Raw genomic sequence first — 19,568 nt, forward strand, 5'->3', positions numbered from 1 at the left:
ACTGATATGCCCCATGGCCTTGTTAGAATGCCAAGATGGGAGAGTTCAAGAGGGGGAGAAGGACTGAGGTGTAGGGTGTAGGCTGTAGGGGCTTGGGTAGTTGCTGGAGTTAAAGGAGAGAAGTGAGGGAAGCTAGAGGGGGAGAAAGCATGTCTCTGGAACTGAGAAAACAGTGAAACAGGACAGCCTTTTGAGCATAATGCCAACACCAGCAAATGAACTAGCTCACAGCTAACACGCTGATATCATAACGTGTTGCTAAGATTCACCAAAGTAGAGCTGCAGCTGATAATAATGGTCAGAATCCAAAGTGTTTGACAAATTAAACATTTTTGAATCACAAAAATTATCAGGTCTTATCTTTTGGGAGCAGTAAATATCCTAATTTAATTTTGTTTCTTCATCTATGTTGAGATATTGGACAGGACAATGAAAAGTTTCACAAGTATTCAAGTATTTGTCCTATGGGCACCATGTATATCTGGTTTGGGAACAAATAAAGAGTCGGGACTTAAAGCAGTACTCCTATGACTCCTATGCAATCCTATGAAAACTACAGATATTACCATGTTTATCGTGATGTTTTTGTGTTTATTTTTCAAATTCAGAGTGACTCATTTAAAAGAGCAAAGATTCTGTGATCCCTGTCTCGACAGAACTCCCAGGACTCTCAGGATAGATGACCCATTAGGATTGGGTGACTAAAACGGCAACTCAATCTAATGCCTCATTTCCTCTCAGAGATGAGACAAGCTTTATGGCTTGACCTCTCGCAAAAGGATCTTATTCTTTCTACAGTGGCCACGTTGTAATCTCACACATCACTGTCCCGCTTAATATGAAAATAATATGAAACACATTAGTGAAGTTATAGGCCTGGAAAATCCAATTTGAAATTCATACTGTGGCATTCGTAGACTTGATCACTAAATGTGTTACGTCACGGGTGGTTTTAAGGGACATTTATCTTGAATAGGACGAAAGACATAGGGAGTTCTGTGTTGAGAGATGCATTAAGTTTCCCAGTTTACGACCAGTCGGAGTACTGGTGTCTGCGTACAGCATTCTTTCAAATCATGCCGAATACAACATATAGTAACACTATAACATATACTTGCTGTCAGGAGAAAACAAAATATCCAAGATGATTGATGACAGTAGCAGGTTTCATTTTTTCAGTGCGAGATTTGTATCCACAGTAGCCTCATTTCTCCATTACCAAATATCTCAAAGAATAGGCAATTGCATGGATTCCAATGACAGTTTTTTGCTGACATTCATAGTCCTTATACAGTATTTCCTGCATGCTAGCAACACACGAGCAAGCAAAATCTCTCCTCCACCATGGACAAGTAATTACTAAAGCTCAAGATGAAGTAGACCTTTGTTCAGACTGATATTTTTCACGAGATAAGAGTCTGAAAATTCTAATGAGCTTCACAGTGTCAACAGACCAGGGTGATCTGGCCAAAAAAACTTTTAATTTGACACTTCCATCGTCTATCATCAAGGGTAGAAAGACAAAGAATGCATATAGCTCCTCTAGGCTAGTGGGTGACTGTGTCTGTCGGTGTGTTCAAAACAGCAGCGGCAGCCAGAAATGTGGAGAAGCTCCTTCTGCTCAGCGGTCTTGAAACAAATGGGTTATTTAGAGCCTACTTCATTTGCACTTGTGGAGAAAGGGCAGAAAGGAAATGAGAACCCCTTGACGGTTCAGTGTTAGACGTATTTAATTAGCCAATTCACTCTCTGCTTTGCCGCCTCAGCAGGCACAATACTTCTTTGTATTTTTAAAAGTAATTGTCACTTGCAGCATCAGCATTCGGCAGATCCAGGCATGTACTCAAAAAAAAATTGCCTTGGCCTTACTAAGAGCTTGTAAAAATAGACACAGTCCAGCGTTATGCTGCCTTGCTGGTCAGATAAACTATGGAAACGGTGCCATGTTCAGCAGGCATGAATAGAGGTGAGAGCATCATGAGCTCCAGTGATCAGTCATGGATTTTGGTTTACTCCACTGACTGAGCTCTGCAGGCAGCTTTGATGGTTAATAGATTTGACTTGTTACACCTTTCTCATCTGATCCAAACAGCATTTATGTAAAAATATTAAACTGTTATTTTTTTATATAGATCTCACAGTATCAAGACTTAGTGTCTTAAATCTACGAGGCTACACGCAGCCGCGCTTTGATTTAAAAACTTAATGCTAACACAACGCTCATGCTCTCAATGATGTTAATATGCTAATGTAAAGCAGGTTTAAATAGCGTAAAGTGAAACCCCAATTCAGAAAACCTTCAAAACCCTACTCACATCCAGCCTTAAGGCAGAGCCTTTCTATATTAATGGAAAGACAGTTTTTTGCAGCCTTTAACAAACATTATTTCCCAGACCAGAAATGTCAATTTCATTTTGTTTCATCATCTAGGGAACACGAATAAAATTAATGGCAGAAAATCCAAGAGATTTAAGAAAGATATTTTAGAGTGAAGTATCAAAAAGGACTGATAAAATGATGAATAAATATTTTACAAACCCTAAATTAACACTGCAGGCTGTAATAACTTTTTGCCCGTCTAGAAATTGACGAGTGACTGACATTTCAAATTAAAAGGCCCGTTTTCAGAGTTTAACCATACCATTTCACAACGATCCATGCTACCACGGATGTTACATAAATACCATCAAGCATTGACATGCTCTCCCAGATAAACCCACAATGAGACAAAAATCACCTAGCTCCACAAGCTGTAATTACACTGGAGTGGAGGATGCACTGCTGTACCCTGGGGCTGAAGTGTCTCTATAATAAGCTTTCATCAAGAGCCAAGTCAAGAACAATGTCCCACATATCAACAAGCAGTGCTCTCCAGTAGAGAGTAAAAAGAATGAAAGAGGCGATAATTTCAAAAGACAACAGTTTATTATGTTTTAGTTGCTCATGGTAAGAAATATACAAAGCAAGAGTTTTGAAATGGACAAACTGTTTGAACTGTACAAATACAGGCATTAGTCATTACACTTATAAAAGGGTAATAACACATTTGGATCAAAAAATTACTAAGACGTGCATCTATAAAAAAAAAAGTTTGATGACATTCTTATTTCAAGTTTTGCATTTACTGGATGTCTGCTAACAAAGCGGCTAGGCAACAACCTGTGCATGAATCTGCTTGCAGGTGATGATGCTTTGCTGAACATGTGAACAGAACCTGGAACCACAACTAGACAAGGCCAGACAAGCCAATCCAAGCTTGCTGCATTTTCTTCTTCTGTTATCTCCATTCTTATTCATTACTGGAAATCTGTGCAGGATATCACCTTGACATATACGAACATATGTACATGAGTTTCTACTTTGAGCTTCCACTTGAATTCTCCATCCTGAGTGACGAGTAGAGTCATAACGTCATGGTTTCTTAGCTTTCACTTCAGAGTCTCAGGTATGCCACCTAAAAACAGATTAAGAATTTGTTAAATGTTTGTGGACACTTGCATGAGAATAAACTGAAAACAAAAAAATTAACTTTTTACTGTAAAAATAAGGATTTTGGTTCCACGAAGCACAGATGTAATGGATCTCAATGGTCTGCTGATTGGCACAGCAACACATTATCTGCGGTTAACGTCTTCCAACAATACAAAACCACAGGTGGTAGAGTTTTAATCAATTTCAAAAACACACATTCAGATAAACAAAGCCCAGAAAACAAATCAGCTCAGCTCGGTGCTCTGTCCTCGCTCCCTCCCTCTCTCTTCCTCCATCTGCTATTCCTGGGTGTTTGCCTGCTGCAGACAATGGCTGCGCTCCACTGAGGGCTCTATATTGGGATGATGGAAGAGGGCATTTGCCTCACTCAAGGCCCTGTCTTCTCCATTCCCATGCCAATGCCTGCTCGCCACTCAAGCGCATCAATGGTAATTCATACAAATGATAACAAACGGCAACTAGAGGGGAGCCACTGCTAAAACAACTCAAAGTCCCACAAAAAGAAGACAAAGGGTGATAAGGAAAGAGTGCAGGGTAGGTGTAGATGGAGGAGAGTGGCTGGCTTGTGATGGTTTGAGCTGAGAAAATGAATGAGGACATAGTGTGTATTGCTCTTTTTTACTTTGAAAAGACGCTGTTTAACAAGGAACAAAACCAAACCTTGTTCTGTGGAGCTGTACAGCAGCAGACACAAAAAAAGCCTTTCTGGACGTGTCAAGACTGAATGTATAAAACCTCGGCAGAAAGACAGGAATACTGGAGTTGTTCCTGATCTAAGCACTGAAAATCTTATTTTAAAACTGAATTATTTTATTTTAATATCAACTGTGCATTCACATGGTGTCATTTCCCAAGTTGTGATGTTATTGTGCCAACTTACGTGTATTTATGTGTTTTTAAGTCGATATGTGGAAAAAATATGTGTTGGGTTAGGGTGTTATATATTTAGACAGAGTGTTTAGACAACACAGTGACACCTCTTTACAGTATTTCCATTTTTATTTAGAGCAAACGAAAAAGGATCCGGTGTGACAGGCATACAGGTAAATTAAAACATATGCACATTAAATATAAAAAAAAGGTGTGTATTGGCATAAAAGTTTACAGTTGGGTAGTTGTGAGAGTGTTTACAAGAGACATCAGAGAAACATTTGATAAGTTGTCATTTGGTTTATAAGTGATGACATCAGCAACTTAGGTACCAAATCTTTTGAGGATTATCCAAATTGTTGGTCTGACTTGAGATGGCGCTCGTGTGAATTTTCGGGAATTCGAGAATCAGAGTATTCTGACACACAACGACTACACATTACAATAAAAGTAAAAGTCTAACTTATAGGTCTGAATAGATTTGTTAGATATTTATTAGGAGTTCAACACTCAAAAACCCAGGTAAGCAAAGACTCCATGACGGTCATCACATCCATTCATACTCTGATTGGAGCAGATCACCTTTTCCTAGCTGAGCCTTGCCATCTTTAAACCAGTAAGTGATTAACGACAACAAATGTCTTCAGTCAAATAAGCAAAACGCTTTTAAATATTAAAATCGTGGGGCAAAAACTGGTATTGCTAGGACCTTGCTGGACATCCTTTGTATGTACACTTCAAACAAAGAAACAAATCTAGCACATCTGTCGAATTCAGTCAAATGAGTAATCTCTGTTACTGCCAATGTGTGGATATGATGGTAAGTTGCCAGCGAAGCTAATTTTGGAACACTACAGGTGGTTCCTCTACTGTGCCACATTACCTGTCAACTCTGAGCTCTGCTACCAGCTGGCAAAAGGCTTTAAGGACAAACCATGAAAACAAGCCAGCGTTTGATCAGAGGACTCAGTACTTCCTACCTGCTCTGGGGCACTACTATATTTTTGACCCACATAAAATAAGGCCCTCGGTTTGTATTCAGCAGTCAAAATTACATGAAGGTCTTTAAACAGGCAAGGCTCCTGACGGTCCGCCCGCCCAGTAGACTTGATGATAATGTTCTTAAGCATGTAACAGCTTTTTGATGTCAATGAAAATCTTTTGAGCCACACACCCACACCCACACAAAATAAAATCACTGTAGCAAGAGATCACCTTTGGTAGTTTTATTTTCCATCTCTACAAAAGAGCTCTTTAGGTGAAGGGACTTTACAGATGTCTCGGCATTTAGAGGTACTGAGACAATGACACAGGGCTGGTGTTAAGGAAGTCCTTTGAGCAAACACACACAGTCTTTGATGGTTGGTGCCCGCGACTCTGTTTTCATAACACTCCAAATTTGGCAAGCAGAACAGAGAATATTTCATCCCAAGTTCCCACATGAAGGGAGGGACAGAAAGATGTGTGCAAGTGTAATGGAGTGATGAAAGAAATATGTTGCTGCTCCACAGAAAATTAAACTCAGAGCATCCTGCAGTTCAATCAGATACATGAAACAGCCAAGGGAATAAATGAACAAAGCCACTGATCTCTATATAATGATGCATTTTATTATTGTCCTTTGGCATGTGTCCACCCTACCCCATGAATGTGATCCAGTTTCGAGAAAAGGAATGGCAAGAATTGGTTCCGAATTGGGGACACATGAACTGATAAGTGCCTTAAAAGAGCATCCCATTACCTGCCAAACAACATGTTTTAACATGGTAGCTAAGGAGAAGATAAAAAATACAGAAAAGCCAGCTTAATGAAAGTTCCTTTCCTCAGTTGTCCCTAAAGCCTGACTGATCTGGACTTGTCCCCCACAAATGACCACAAGGTCAAAACTGATAGTAGGGAGATAAAACAATAAATTATCAAATATAAATATACATCTAAAATAACTGATCATTATCAAACCTTTATGACATGTAATGTAATTGAGGCTTGCTATGTTACACTGTGAACATTGTTATGAACAATTAAACATTTAAAGTAAACACAATTACAACCATATAAGAATTTATTTAATCTAAAATGTAAACATAAATACACATCTTTTCATTAGCACTGATTTTGTAAACTAAAGTTTTTCACATGAGTTTGTATCAGCGAACATTAATGCTGATACGAATGTCTGTTTGACGATTTGTTATCAGCCAACCATCAGTCAGGCTTTAGTCATCTCATATGAAATCTCAACCGATTAGAAAACCAAATTTTTATTTGATACAAATACAGATCCAACATATTTGTGTTGGATTTGATCTTTTGCAAATGTATTGTCACAATTTACAGTATACTGCACAGTATTTACCTCCACAAAACTGAGTTCAAAACCTTAAAGCCATAAACTGCCACAGTAGTAACACAATTGAGCAAGCAAGCATGCAAGTTGAAATAGATAGCTAAAGTAATAGATCAACTGTTTAATTTCCTAAGAAAGAATGAACTGTTAGTAATGCATCAACAGGTGAAAGGTCCTGCCTCCACTCAAAGTCAGTAGGGGCAAACTTGACCAAACCAACCAAACTTCATACTCACTACATCCAACTGAATGAAAACATCTGGTGACATTACTCACTGTTTCTAGTGCAAAGTAACATCCACTTTAAAATCAGTTGACAAGAGCACAATAGGAACAAGAACAATCCATGTCCATGTTTCCCTTCATGGACACTAACTGAACTCCCATCAGATGGATCTATGTTGATATAGTTGACTAAAAAAGCTCCAAAAAAGGCACTGGTTTAGATCAATATTTGTATTGTACAAATGCCAAAGCAACTTCAGGCTCAGGGCATCCTACACACCATTAGTACAGTATTACTTCTTCATACACTAACAACTAATTCAGCAAATCTCTTACATCACACTGGTGATAAACAACATGACATGCCAGAAGTACAACATTTTCTTTTATCGTCAGGATAACAGAACATCGCAAGCACATTATATCGTCAAGCAGATATCCTGCTGTAAACAGGAATGGAGAACATCACAGACCACCAGCTCTGCTGATAAATTCCCCCTCTGATCCATTTGTCCACGAGCAATGAATCGCGACGCAAGCATCTTGGCGGAAGTAATTTATTTCGACAAAGTGCAGTCCCTCCTAGTGCGATGCTGTGCGATGCTGTGAGGGCTACAGAAAGACTGAGACGATGTAATGATCGATTGCAGCTCCTCCGTTCGTCTTTGTAAAACACAGGATCATATTTTAAATGGTTCCCTGTCTAACCTCCATGCCGTCTCTGTGGAAGTGAGGAGGAGATTAATGAGGGAGGGGGGTGGTGTCTGCACACACGGACACGACAAGGACGGACGGATGGACCTCCATATAAATATGAATTCCGCATGTTTTTTATAAAGATCACTTGTAAGTGTTTGATGATTAGAAAACATCAGAGTCAGTTGTTGACCAGTCAGCCTCAGTGCAGATAAAACTTTATTTATCAACAAACTAGGGAAATTCTGTTTTACAGCTTCAGGCAGTCAGAACGAGGTAGACAAGAAAATAAAGAAATATAAAAAGGCAATGGAATAGGATTCAATTTTAAATAATAAATAAAATGCTAGTATGTTTATTATATACACCTTTTAACTGTAGTGGTTTGTATGAAATGTTCTAAGTAAAGTGCAGTGGCAAAGGATGATTGTACGAGCAAGTAAAATCTGTTTTGTGCATAAGCAAATTTTTTGGTGAATAAGAAAAAACATGGCCAATGTCCCATCCTTGCACCAAGTTCTGTGGAAATCCATTCAGGACTTTTTGCGTAATTGTGCTGATAAACCAGCCAATCAAGAAAACAGCCAATCAAACAATCAACCAACCAATAAGCACAGACAGGGGCAAAAACATAACCTTGCATAAGAGGTATTTATAATATTATGGATGGCCTTATTTCATTGAATCATCCCAGTAATCCATACAAGCGTGACAGTGAGCCAACATGCACACTACTAGGACCATAAGAGTAAAGGAGCTGAATGGAACTTAAACATATATTCTATCATTTCATATTTAGACTGCAAACAGGCTGAGCTTGATTGACATTCCTCCTCACTCTCCTCTGAGAGTTTTGTTTCACATGAAAAGTTCCACCTTCATCATCATCATTCAAATAGGACCCTTTCACATCAGACATGTTGACTTGTCATAGCAACAAAGGCACATGTGTAATTAATAACATAAATGATGGTTCAACTCTATTAAGTGTGACAATAAAGCAGTGAGGCAGAATGTACTATGCAATAGGCCAAGGTACATCTGGAAGTAACTGTACAGCTATTACATGTCACAGTGCTGTGGAAAAGTTGAATTAGTGCAGAGGGTCTCTCAGCAGAGCCCCACTTTACTTCAACCTGAGCTGAGATCTAATCAGCCAGAATAATGTGCAAACATCTGTGTGGTAGAGCAGCATCTTTAATGTGACCATTACATTTCAAGTGATGTAAAAAGCCGAGTTAAATTTACCATATCCTGCCTCAGCCCATTTCTTGTATTGCATTCTCTAATGGACAAAAATAAGTTAGTGATAAAGAATCTTATCATAGGTTTTATATGTACACTATATATAAGCTTTACAATAATGGAAGTGAGTGTGTATGGTATACCATTTCCTCTCACATATCTTCATGTCATCATCTCCAGCCAATGTAACTCTCATTTTAAGCTTCCACAGTGCCAGGGCCTTTAATCAGCGTTATAAACACAAACTCTCAGAAGCTCTCAGACCATCTCCGGTAACTCTAGATGGCCAGAAGATCACATTACCTTCCCGTCGTCTGCCGCCTATAGCACACTACTATCAGGAAGTGTTCAACTGTGTCCATTTATCACACTCTTTTTTTCTGCTCTAACCGCCAGACAGATACTATGTCCGATGTCTGGGTCGCTTTATCTGCAGCCTTCTCCATTTCAACTTAGCCTAATTTCCCCTCCTTGCACTTGTCATGTTGTTACCTCAGAAAACAACAAAGCTGCTCATCATATGACCACAATGTATCAGAGAAGGAAGTGAAAAAAGCTCAGAAATGTTCATTAGGTTGTCATCCCCTGGGCTTGTGGGGTGAGTTTGAAACTAGGCATTTTAAAGCTTGAGGTACAGTGGCCTTAAAACAAGACAGTAGAGTAATGTAGGTGAAATTAAAATAGCAGTCTGGTGGAAGTGAACCCTGTGTTCCAAACTCCACATCCTCTAAGAGGTCGACAAAATCAGGCCAATTTCTCGTTGATGACTGGTGGTTTTGCTGGCTGGAATTGCAGATTTTATTAAACAATGTTAGTCAATGAAATCAGCAGGCGAAGGTTGTCAAACATACCGGAGTAAAGTTATTAAAGGATTGAATTTGGACTATTTAATGATTATTTTAAGTACTTAACAATTATTTAAAATTGTTCCAATACTCATACTTAGGGTTGGTTCCGGACTTCTCTAATACTTCATATTTTTCATTTTTTTAGTGTGCCATCTCCACTGCTATCTGTCAGACCTTTACCTGAACACCCGCTAGCTGCCTGGGATGAAATGAAAGCAGCTTCACATGCACAACAGTAGGAGTCTTGCTGTTCTACAAGATTAGCTTGCTGTACATTTTTTCAGCTCTGGTTTTTCTTTTTTTCAGCAGATGAAAAACTTGTTTAAGTGCTGGCAGACGCTTTCTAAACTTTCTGAGCAGGAGGTGAAGGATAATTGTGCTAATTGCCCCCATCACTATGTTTAAAACAGCTCAAAGAATAGAGTTGTCAGCAAACGCACACCTCCTATTTTCTAGTCAAAGGGCTTTCCTTTGCAACTACGGCTAAATATACCCATTTTGCACAATTACAGGTGAATAAGGCTGACAAAAGTAAAACCTCACATTTGACCTGCATACTAAATCCCTAAAGAGAAGCTGGCAACTGAAAGCTCTGAATCATGAAATTAATTAAGGCAGGATTAAAAACACTGTCAAGCACTAGTGGATAATGGAAGAGAGAGGTGCTGTAAGTAAGAAGTATATGAAATAAGTGATTGTTGTCAGCTAAAAGTGTTACTGCTAATACAGCTTTTAATAAAGGATAAGGATGAATTAGAGCATCTCTCTGCTTGTAATACACAGTATCAGGGTACGCATTTAAGAAAAATCTTAAATATGCATACATCATACATCTTCTGTTCTCACTTACAGTACATGACAACTGTCTCACCTCATAGGACCTCATGTGGCGCATCGACGCAGGAAGTGTAGAATTGCTGTCATCTATCACTTGCTGTAGCTCCTCGCACACCTTCTGCGGCAGCACCACAGGATGTCCGATGACATTGACCTCCCAACTAGTTACAACCCTGAAAAAACACACACATACACACAGCAGGGGTGATTTACAGCGACTGTCAAGGCATTATATAATCAGAATGGAACCTAGAAATAGCTGCTGTAAATACCCACATTGGAGCACTCTCCCTGCCATTTTAATTAAGCAGTTTTAAATTGTTAACTAAAATGGATAAGTAGGGATACATAAGCGTGGATTGATGGTGAGTGTATAAGTCAAATCAATCTGTGTGTGTGTGTGTATAGCTAGATGTTGGGACTGAAAAGAGCGGAGGAAGAGTGATTGATGCTCTGTCAGAGTGTGGAGCTGATCCAGTTTGTTTGGGTGACATTTAGCCATCTGCACAGCTCCTGAGAGGAGAAACTATTTTCAAAGTTTTGAGAGTTCTACTTAAGACATCACTGCTGGTTTAACATTGTTCACACGGGTCTAGTGCCTGGGGGCAGTATGGTTGTGCACTGGTTAGCACTGTTGCCTCATTGCGATTTGAATCCCGGTTCAGCTGGGGTCTTTCTGTGTGGAGTTTGCATGTTCTCCTCGTGTCTGCGTGGGTTTCCTCTGGGAACCCTAGTTTCCTTAAACAGTCCAAAGTCATGCAGATTGGGGTTTATTAGAAACTCAACCTTTTTAGTAGGTGTCAATGTGAGTCTGTCTCTAGAGCAGTACAAATAATGGATGGACGTTTGCATGGATGTTTGATGGTCTGTGGTAGGGACGGGAATCGGCAGGGACCTCACGATACGATACTATCACGATACTTAGGTGGCGATACGATATGTATTGCGATTTCTGTGGGTATTGCGATTCTGTAAGTATTGCGATTCGATATTACGATTTCCTGGGATTTCTTTTGGTTATAATTTTTTTTTAAATACTGGACCATGGAAAAATGTTGAATCATTCCTTCAAATACAACACAGTCAAATTCACTTAGAGCTTTACCAGTTTTATTTCAAATATTAACATTAACTTAATGACTGCCGGGCAGCCAATAGAGAAAATAAATAAAAATGTGCCCTATTATTGTATAGCCCCTGTCAACTGCACACAAACTGACAGATTAAGAAATGTATGCCACTTAGGCTACTTTTAAACAATAAATAAAAGGTAAATTTAATAGAATGAATAAAAGTTTACTTAAAATATAAACTTTGAAATAAACAAAAAGTAGGCTATTGTTGTTTGCATGTAGCCGATGCAAAGCTAGTGCTTGGGTATGTTTAGATTCTTGTGCAAAAACAAGAGCTGGTCAACTTGCTCTGGGGTGATGTCGCTCCCCCCATATATCCCCCCCGTATAAACCAATAAATATGTTTTTAAAAAAAAAAAGGCAGCATATCGATTTAAAATCGTCATTCACAAGAATCGCGATTTGTAACTGAATCGATTTTTCCCCCCATCCCTAGTCTGTGGTAATACTGGTTACTGCTCTCTTTCTGTAACTGTAAAAGTAAAGAGCAGCTGCAGGCCTCCACAGAACCCTGAAGCTGCACCGCCACTGCTGCACAAAGAGTTGTTTATTCAAATTTCAGTGTAGCTCGACTCGGTACAGAATGGAGATCGGTGGAGAATAGGTTGTTGGTGACGTTATCGTGAACACACTGTTGTCATGATCAACAATGTCTGTTATGTAGATGAGTCCAAGGCGCCGCTGCTACAAAGCACGGGTTACCTATTTATTAAAACATTATTAATATTGAATGCATAGATCAAAAATACAAAAAAAGTAAACATATTTGTTCCACATACAGAGATTTCTGTAGATCTCTTTACGAACTATCAGCCACTCAACAACTAGGGTCTTAATCAGGTTAGGGCATTTGAAGTCTACATATTGATCCAGTCTACATCATGACTCTGTGCAATGTCATGGAGTTAATGTAGGATTTGATCAATCAATTAACTAGAATTAATTCAATGGGAAAAAAAGTTGCATGTATAATTTCCATTAGATTCAATTTCTATATCTATGAGGGCTTCTTGTTCCCCCATTGTACCAGCCTGTGGTGGTGCCTGCGACTTTCACTCAACTCATAATCAAGTCACTGCCATTAGTGACAAGCTTAATCCACTTTGGCATTGGCTCTCTGATTCTCCAGCCAATTATTGGCAGTTTTAACCACACACACTGCAACCTCTGGCTGCAGCTGACTGTAACCGACTGTATACCCTGAATAAGAGGGTCATCATCCTGGGAATTCAGCTCCCCAGGCATAACAATTAATTTAAAAATGTCAGAGATGAGTGATGAAGGATGAATGGTAAATTATGTAGCAGGGAAATGTGAAGTGTGGGTAACATTTAGCATTGCGAAACTCCAAAAGTCGGTGAAATAAAAAGATACCATACGCCTTTTTCATGGATGATGATTAAACGGGGATATTTTCTTATTGCACATACAGAATATTGATACTTAAAAGATGTGATTGAGAAAGCTAAAAAAAACAGTGAGCCTCATGCAAGAACATGTATATAATCGTATTGTTAATTTCTGCTGCATTTGTTCGTAGGGTGAGTTGGCAGGAACATGCCACGTCAGATTCAACACTTCTATCTTCAGAAAAGTGTGTAAATGACACTTCTACAAAGCTTGAACAAAGATTTCATATTATCTAAATGACCACCCCAATTACTCCATTTAAGGCTACATAGATTGCCCCATCTTAGAAGTGTTTATTCATTGAAAAAGGTATCAAAGAGTAAAAAGAATAATTTTACGATTTGGGAATTTGTGGTCCTGATTTAAGAGCGCATGTCAGAAGTGGAGTTAAGAGACAGACTAAAGCAGTTATACAGTCACTAAAATGGTGATTGTCATAGCAAGAGGTCACGGAGAAGTCTCCATCACTGATATGGATGAAAAAATAGGTGCAATTACAGACACATGCACATTGCATTATTTGACAGCACATTAAGAGTTGTGCTGCCCCCTGGACATTGTGACATTTAGAAGGTTCGTGAATAAATTTAGAAAAATATCGTACTTATGAGGTGTAGTTTAGGTTTGTATTTATATATTACTTCAAACTTATTAAATATATGATCCATTACTGAACTAGAATTACTGCACTGCGGTTCTATTCATCTGCCAACCAGTGCAATTTCAGAGTACATATTTCTACAAGCTTTTGTTCCCCCAGTCACTGTGCCGTTGACCACTGAAATCGAATCAGTTGATCAGTGATTCCAAGTGAATTGTAACAGATGTAATGAAATTCCCTACAAGCAGTCCTAATATATATCACATTCACAGGAACATGAGGTCGCTGTGACCTTGACCTGTGAACTCCAGACCCCAAAATCAAATCAGAGCATCTTGAAGTCCAAGTGAACATTTGTAGCAAATTTGAAGACATTCCCTCAAGATGTAAAAAAAAACAAAAACGTGACCTTGACCTTTGGATACCAATTTGAAATCCAAGGTCTAAACTCTAGAGAATGTTTTATGCCAAATTTGCAGAAATGACCTCAAGGGATTCTTGAGATATCACGTTCATGGGTTCGCGTTGATGGGACGGATGGACGGACAACCCGAAAACATAAAGCCTCTGGCCACTGGTTGTCGCTGGCCCTGAGGCATAAAAGCTTCACCTGACTAACGGCACGCGCCTTGTATAAAAAGTTTGGACCAGAAGTACATTCTGTTCACACCTGGAAGAAAACTAGCCAAGTTCTCCTAAATCACTCGTACCCACAACTTAACAAAAAATCGGTTCGTACTAACAGATCTTGCATAAGGCCCAGTGTCTCCATTACATAATTTGTCAACTAGAGAGCAACAACAGGAGACACTTTGTATTTTTCGGATCTAGCAATGGGTAATGTTGGATCAGCGATTTCATACTCCCGGCCATCACTCAGCTCAAAGAGTTTATCATGTAATTTAAATGGAGTCTTCCTGCTTTGACTGGGAAGACAAGCCTTTCTCCTTTCATGCGAGCTTTGCCTCTAATTACCGTTTCTCCCTCAGATAGTCAGTGGGCTTGTCAAAATGCTAGAAACAACAAAACTTCCCTGTTCTGCCTTCACTCTCTCTGGCTGCAGGGAGGAGGAGGAGGAGGAGGAGGAGGAGGAGGAGGAGGAGGAGGAGGAGGAGGAGGAGGAGGAGGAGGAGGAGGAGGGTAAAAAAACGCTGAGTGCGGATTCAGATGAAAATAATGAGGGTGGAAGGCTCTTCCAGTGGGGTGCTGCTGTACTGAGCATGGAGAACCACATGCAGCACATCCACCCACACCTCTCTGATGCATCACAGCAAGGTACACAGAGCTTCACTCCAGTCAAAACAACATCCCCTGTATGTGCAACAAACACGAGCGTGGCTTATGCAACTGACAACTTTTGAGATGATAAACACCTTTGATGGCAATCTCATTTGCAAAATTACAGGCAATTACATCTGAGCGGGGACCCTTAGCGTAGAACCTGCTCGCCAACAGTCCTCTTTCATCCCATGCAGACAGCTTGTGATTGAGTGGGTGCGTTGGAAAGATGAAAGGATGCGATCAAGAAGATGAAAACAATGCTTGAAAAAAACTAAAAGGGGGCTGGGGAGTTGATGTGGTGGACGATGCAGGAAGTGTCCTTGCTTACTCTCGCTGCGTGATGCCTGGGTTGGAGCAGGCTACGTAGAGCAGTTTCAGGGCTCTGGCAGCTCTGGGTGATGGACTGTGAAGAGTCCCGTCACACGTCTCCGGGACTGACGCTATGATGGAATCGCTGTTCAGCAGCCAGAGCTGCGGGAGGAGCAGACAGGTCACTTAACACTTTGAGACACATACTTGACGTCACACAGGGAAGAAATCACACTCCATCACATTAGCTCAACATGTCTGCGCATGCTGACTAGGGTCAGAGTAACACTTTGGGCCAATGATGTGCTTTCAGTGATCCTCATGTTCTGCTCTCTGAAGCTCATCAACATTTTTTACAGTGTTTAATCACTTAAATATTTCATGATTCATGTTACTTTAATCTGCTATATCAGCTTCATGTGTAGCCCATATAAGATATAGAATATGCTGAAACATCCTTTCTCTCAACATGGACATATTGTGGCAAACTGTTCCTACCTCAATAATTTTTTTACATACTGGGTATTAATAAGGCAAAAAGAAGAAAGATATATTCAGTATCAGAGGTCACTGTGACCTTTGACCACTGAAATGTAATCAGTTCATCTTTAAGTCCAACTGGTCAAAATCTGAAGAACTTTCTTGAAGGCAGATCAAAAGACCAAAAAAGGTTCACTCATATGCAATGCTCAAATGTAAGTAGTTAATCTGTGAGTATATTAGAGGTGGGAATTGGCAAAAATGTGACGATTCAATAGTATTGCGATATTTGGGCTACGATTCAATAGTATTGCGATTCTGCAATATTGCAAGTATTGCGATTCGATTCTGCGATATGTTGCGATACTGCAAGTATTGCGATTCGATTCTGCGATATGTTGCGATACTGCAAGTATTGCGATTCGATTCTGCGATATATTGTGATTCATGTCCCCCAAAGGCATTACAAAAAATTAGGAAAATAAGACTGCTCACCTCACTTCAAATGTCACATTTAATTCTGTGAACAACATTGTCTTCTACACATTAACTGAAGTGCAAAAACTAAGAAAGGGTAGTGAAAAAACTTTGTCCTTGAACATTCAGGACACAGAACCTTTGTAATTATTTTCTGAATAGGAGACCTCTCACATGAACGCTGCGCTCCCAGCACATAACTTACAATTATTTAAACACAATACAGTAACATAAAGCAGACATAATAGAGTAACAGAAACCTGAGAATAATCATATTAATAAGAGTAACCTAGAGCTTCAATCAAATTGAGAAAAATAAACAAATGTGTACTACTAGAGTCCAGTCCAGTTGGATGAATGTTAAATTCATTTGGGAATATTGGCATTTTTCTTCAGAAAAAGGAGTTGGTCAACATGCTCAGATATTAAAGTGCTCCTCTGGGCTGTTACTATATCTCCTGCAGTGGAGAACATACTTTCCGCATACACACTAGGTATCTTTTAAACTCTGAAAATCTCCTTGTCATGGTTTGCCAGCCAGGGGCTGTTACATGTATAATTGTAAAAAAAAAAAAAATTAAAAAAAAAAAAAAAAAATTTAAAGGGCCCATCGTATGAAAATTCCACTTTTGTAGTGCTTCTACACGTTAATTTGGGTATCTGGCATGTCTACCGTCCCAAAAAGTGTGGAAAAACACAACTCCCGCGATCTGGTGTGGTTCCTCTATGTCAGGAAGTATGCGCTAGCGAGCGTCCAATGAGGTTATGGGCATTCTTTACGTCATTGGCAGTTTTACGTCAGCCCCACCAACACTCGACCCACCAATGGATGGAACCACAACAGATTTAGGAACCACCCACTTTATTGACCGTCCATCGGTTTGTGCCGCGATTGCATTCTTGCGAGCCTTGTAAACACTTGGATAAGCTATCTAGCAGCATGAAACGAATTCGACCACCGAGAGCCACCGCGTAGCCCATAGCCCGTAGCCTGGAGCCCGGGAGGCGAGAGCCCGGAGCCGGGAGAGTGAGCTGTTGGTGTTTTTTCCAGGTAGGAGCTCAGAGCTGCTTCACTGTGTTGATGCTGTGGTTATGCTGCCTCAACTGGATGTGACTTTGTTGTTGTTAGCAGCAGCAGCTAACGCTGGCTTCTGTGTGTGTGTTTTGCCCCGGTGGAAGCAGGATGTATGAATACAAAACTGCTTTTTGTCGGGAGCTAACGTTAGCTTGCTACTAGCGACGCTAACGCTAACCTAGCGTTAGCTGCGGCACCGGCACCTCCGTGCACCGCCGCTGTCGGGTCCGGGACCTCCCGGTGAAGGCTCCTTGGAGGTGCCGCTGTTAGCTCCGGGGACGTCCCGGTGAGGGCTCCGGGGACGTCCCGGTGAGGGATCCTCGGAGGTGCCGCTGTTAGCTCTCGGAGTCTAGCTTGTGTGTGTGTATGTTTGTGGCGTCCCGGGCATGCAGCACGTTTACATAGAAAACAATGCACTCGGAGGCTAACCCGACTCGTAGCTTCTGTGTGTGTCTGTCTTTGTTAGAAACTAGCATTGGAACGTGTTCAAGGAACCCCCCCGGTCTCCGGTTGCATTGTACCGGTGCCGGTGGGCTCGCTCAGCGCGGAGCGGAGGAGGAGGGGGGGAGAGAGCTGTGCATTATAACTTTTGTGGCTCTTACAGATTTGCTCCACGCAGCCCGAGCTGCAGGAACCGGTGCCGGTCACCAGCAGCTCGCTGCCGCCTCCGTCGCTCGCTTTAAAATAGACTCATACCCGGGGTTTTAAGTGCATTTCGCCGCAGAAGTTGCAGCAGTGTTAGCTTCCAAAGCTAGCCCCCACATCCCTTTGTCTGTGTGTGTGTGTGTGTCTGTGTCTATCTGTGTGTGTGCGTGTGTCTGTGTGTGCGTGTGTCTGTGTGTGTGTGTGTGTGTGTGTGTGTGCGAGCCCTCAGATACAATTATATACTGTATACACACATATCTAATGCATGTATTTAAATAAATGTACATCCTTATCTGAGGGTGTAGTAGTTTTAAAATTGAAGCTTCAATGAAGAAACACAACAAACAAATACAGAAATATGTGCAGAACAGTGACTTAAAATTATTTTAACAACCTTACATATGCTAAGGAGAGATTTAAGACGTGAAAGTGGATGTGTGTGTGTGATTGACAGGGGGGCGGGGCGGTGAGGGGGGGGGGGGGGGGGGCTCAAAAGAGGTCAATCTGAAGAGGGCTGTTTTAGACAGGGTAAAAAGGCTGTTGTTTTAAATGATCCTTGTGGTGTTTTGACCAAAAAATGTTACAGACATTTCATTAAGACCCCAAGGAACCATATCAACTGTGGTAAAATGGGCATACGATGGGACCTTTAAATAAAAAAAAAAAAAAAAAAATTGCAATACTTTGTGCTAGAGTATCGATAGTATCGCGGGCGCAAAATATCGCGATACTGAACAGAATCGATTTTTTCTATATTGAATCTATATTCTTTATATTGTGCCAAATTTGAAAGGATTCTCTTAATTCGTTCTTAGAACGTTCATGAACAAAAAAAAGGGATTTGTGACGTCACTGAGACCTTGACTTTTGACACTCGACTACCAAAACATAATCAGGTCATCTTTCAGTCCAAGAGAACATTCGTACCAAAGTTGAAGAGATTCCCTCGTGGTGAGTTACAACAATGGGACATATAGACAGACGCACAGCCCCTGGCTCTCGCAGAGGTTTAAAAAACCTGATTATTATACATTTTCTCATAAAACTGTGGAGTCTGCAGCACTTACAAAATACAGGTGCTAAATAGTGAATCACCCTCCCCTGATATAATGCAGGTTCTTTGAATTTATATGCATCAGATAATTTCCTCTATTTTGGTCTAATTTCACACGATTAATCTTATGTACAGTTTAAAGACATTCTGTATAAAATGTCTAATGTATAAAACATACTACTATAATACAACACAATCCAGGTTTTATTGCTACAGTGTGTTACTAATTCATGTGTAGCTTATTTGAAAGTAGCGTACGACCTGGCAGGATTCTAGACTAGAACCAATCAAAGTCAATCAGCTTGTTATATCACTTGAGGAACCTGCAGTATCACTCCTTCCCATTTCTCAAATAACCGAGTGGTCTATTTTTAATAAACCGTCATGCGTGTTTCCTGATTATCTGATTACAAGCGCTTCTTCTTACCAATAAGAAGGGTTTTTCATCAGGAGTCTGGACAGTGAAGTGGAAGGTGCTCAGTGAGTTGGACAGCTCCGACAGCCTGGCTGCTATTGTCCTCTCCACAAAGACAGATCTGTTCA

General features: G+C 40.3%; 1 protein-coding gene across 1 annotated transcript in view; it reads right to left on the bottom strand.

Moving 5' to 3' along the window:
* Positions 1–2,906: 2,906 nt before the first annotated feature.
* ube3d (ubiquitin protein ligase E3D) overlaps positions 2,907–19,568 on the bottom strand; it is a 29,017-nt gene continuing 12,355 nt past the window's right edge. The window contains exons 7-10 of the mRNA XM_061081351.1: positions 19,453–19,561; positions 15,314–15,456; positions 10,595–10,733; positions 2,907–3,454 (exon numbers count right to left, since the gene is read on the bottom strand). Of these exons, the coding sequence (XP_060937334.1) occupies positions 3,434–3,454; positions 10,595–10,733; positions 15,314–15,456; positions 19,453–19,561 (412 nt within the window). The 3' untranslated portion in view covers positions 2,907–3,433. The remainder of the gene's footprint in view (positions 3,455–10,594; positions 10,734–15,313; positions 15,457–19,452; positions 19,562–19,568) is intronic.

Source organism: Limanda limanda, chromosome 11 (genome assembly GCF_963576545.1).
Source record: "Limanda limanda chromosome 11, fLimLim1.1, whole genome shotgun sequence".
NCBI classification, from domain to species: Eukaryota; Metazoa; Chordata; class Actinopteri; order Pleuronectiformes; family Pleuronectidae; genus Limanda; species Limanda limanda.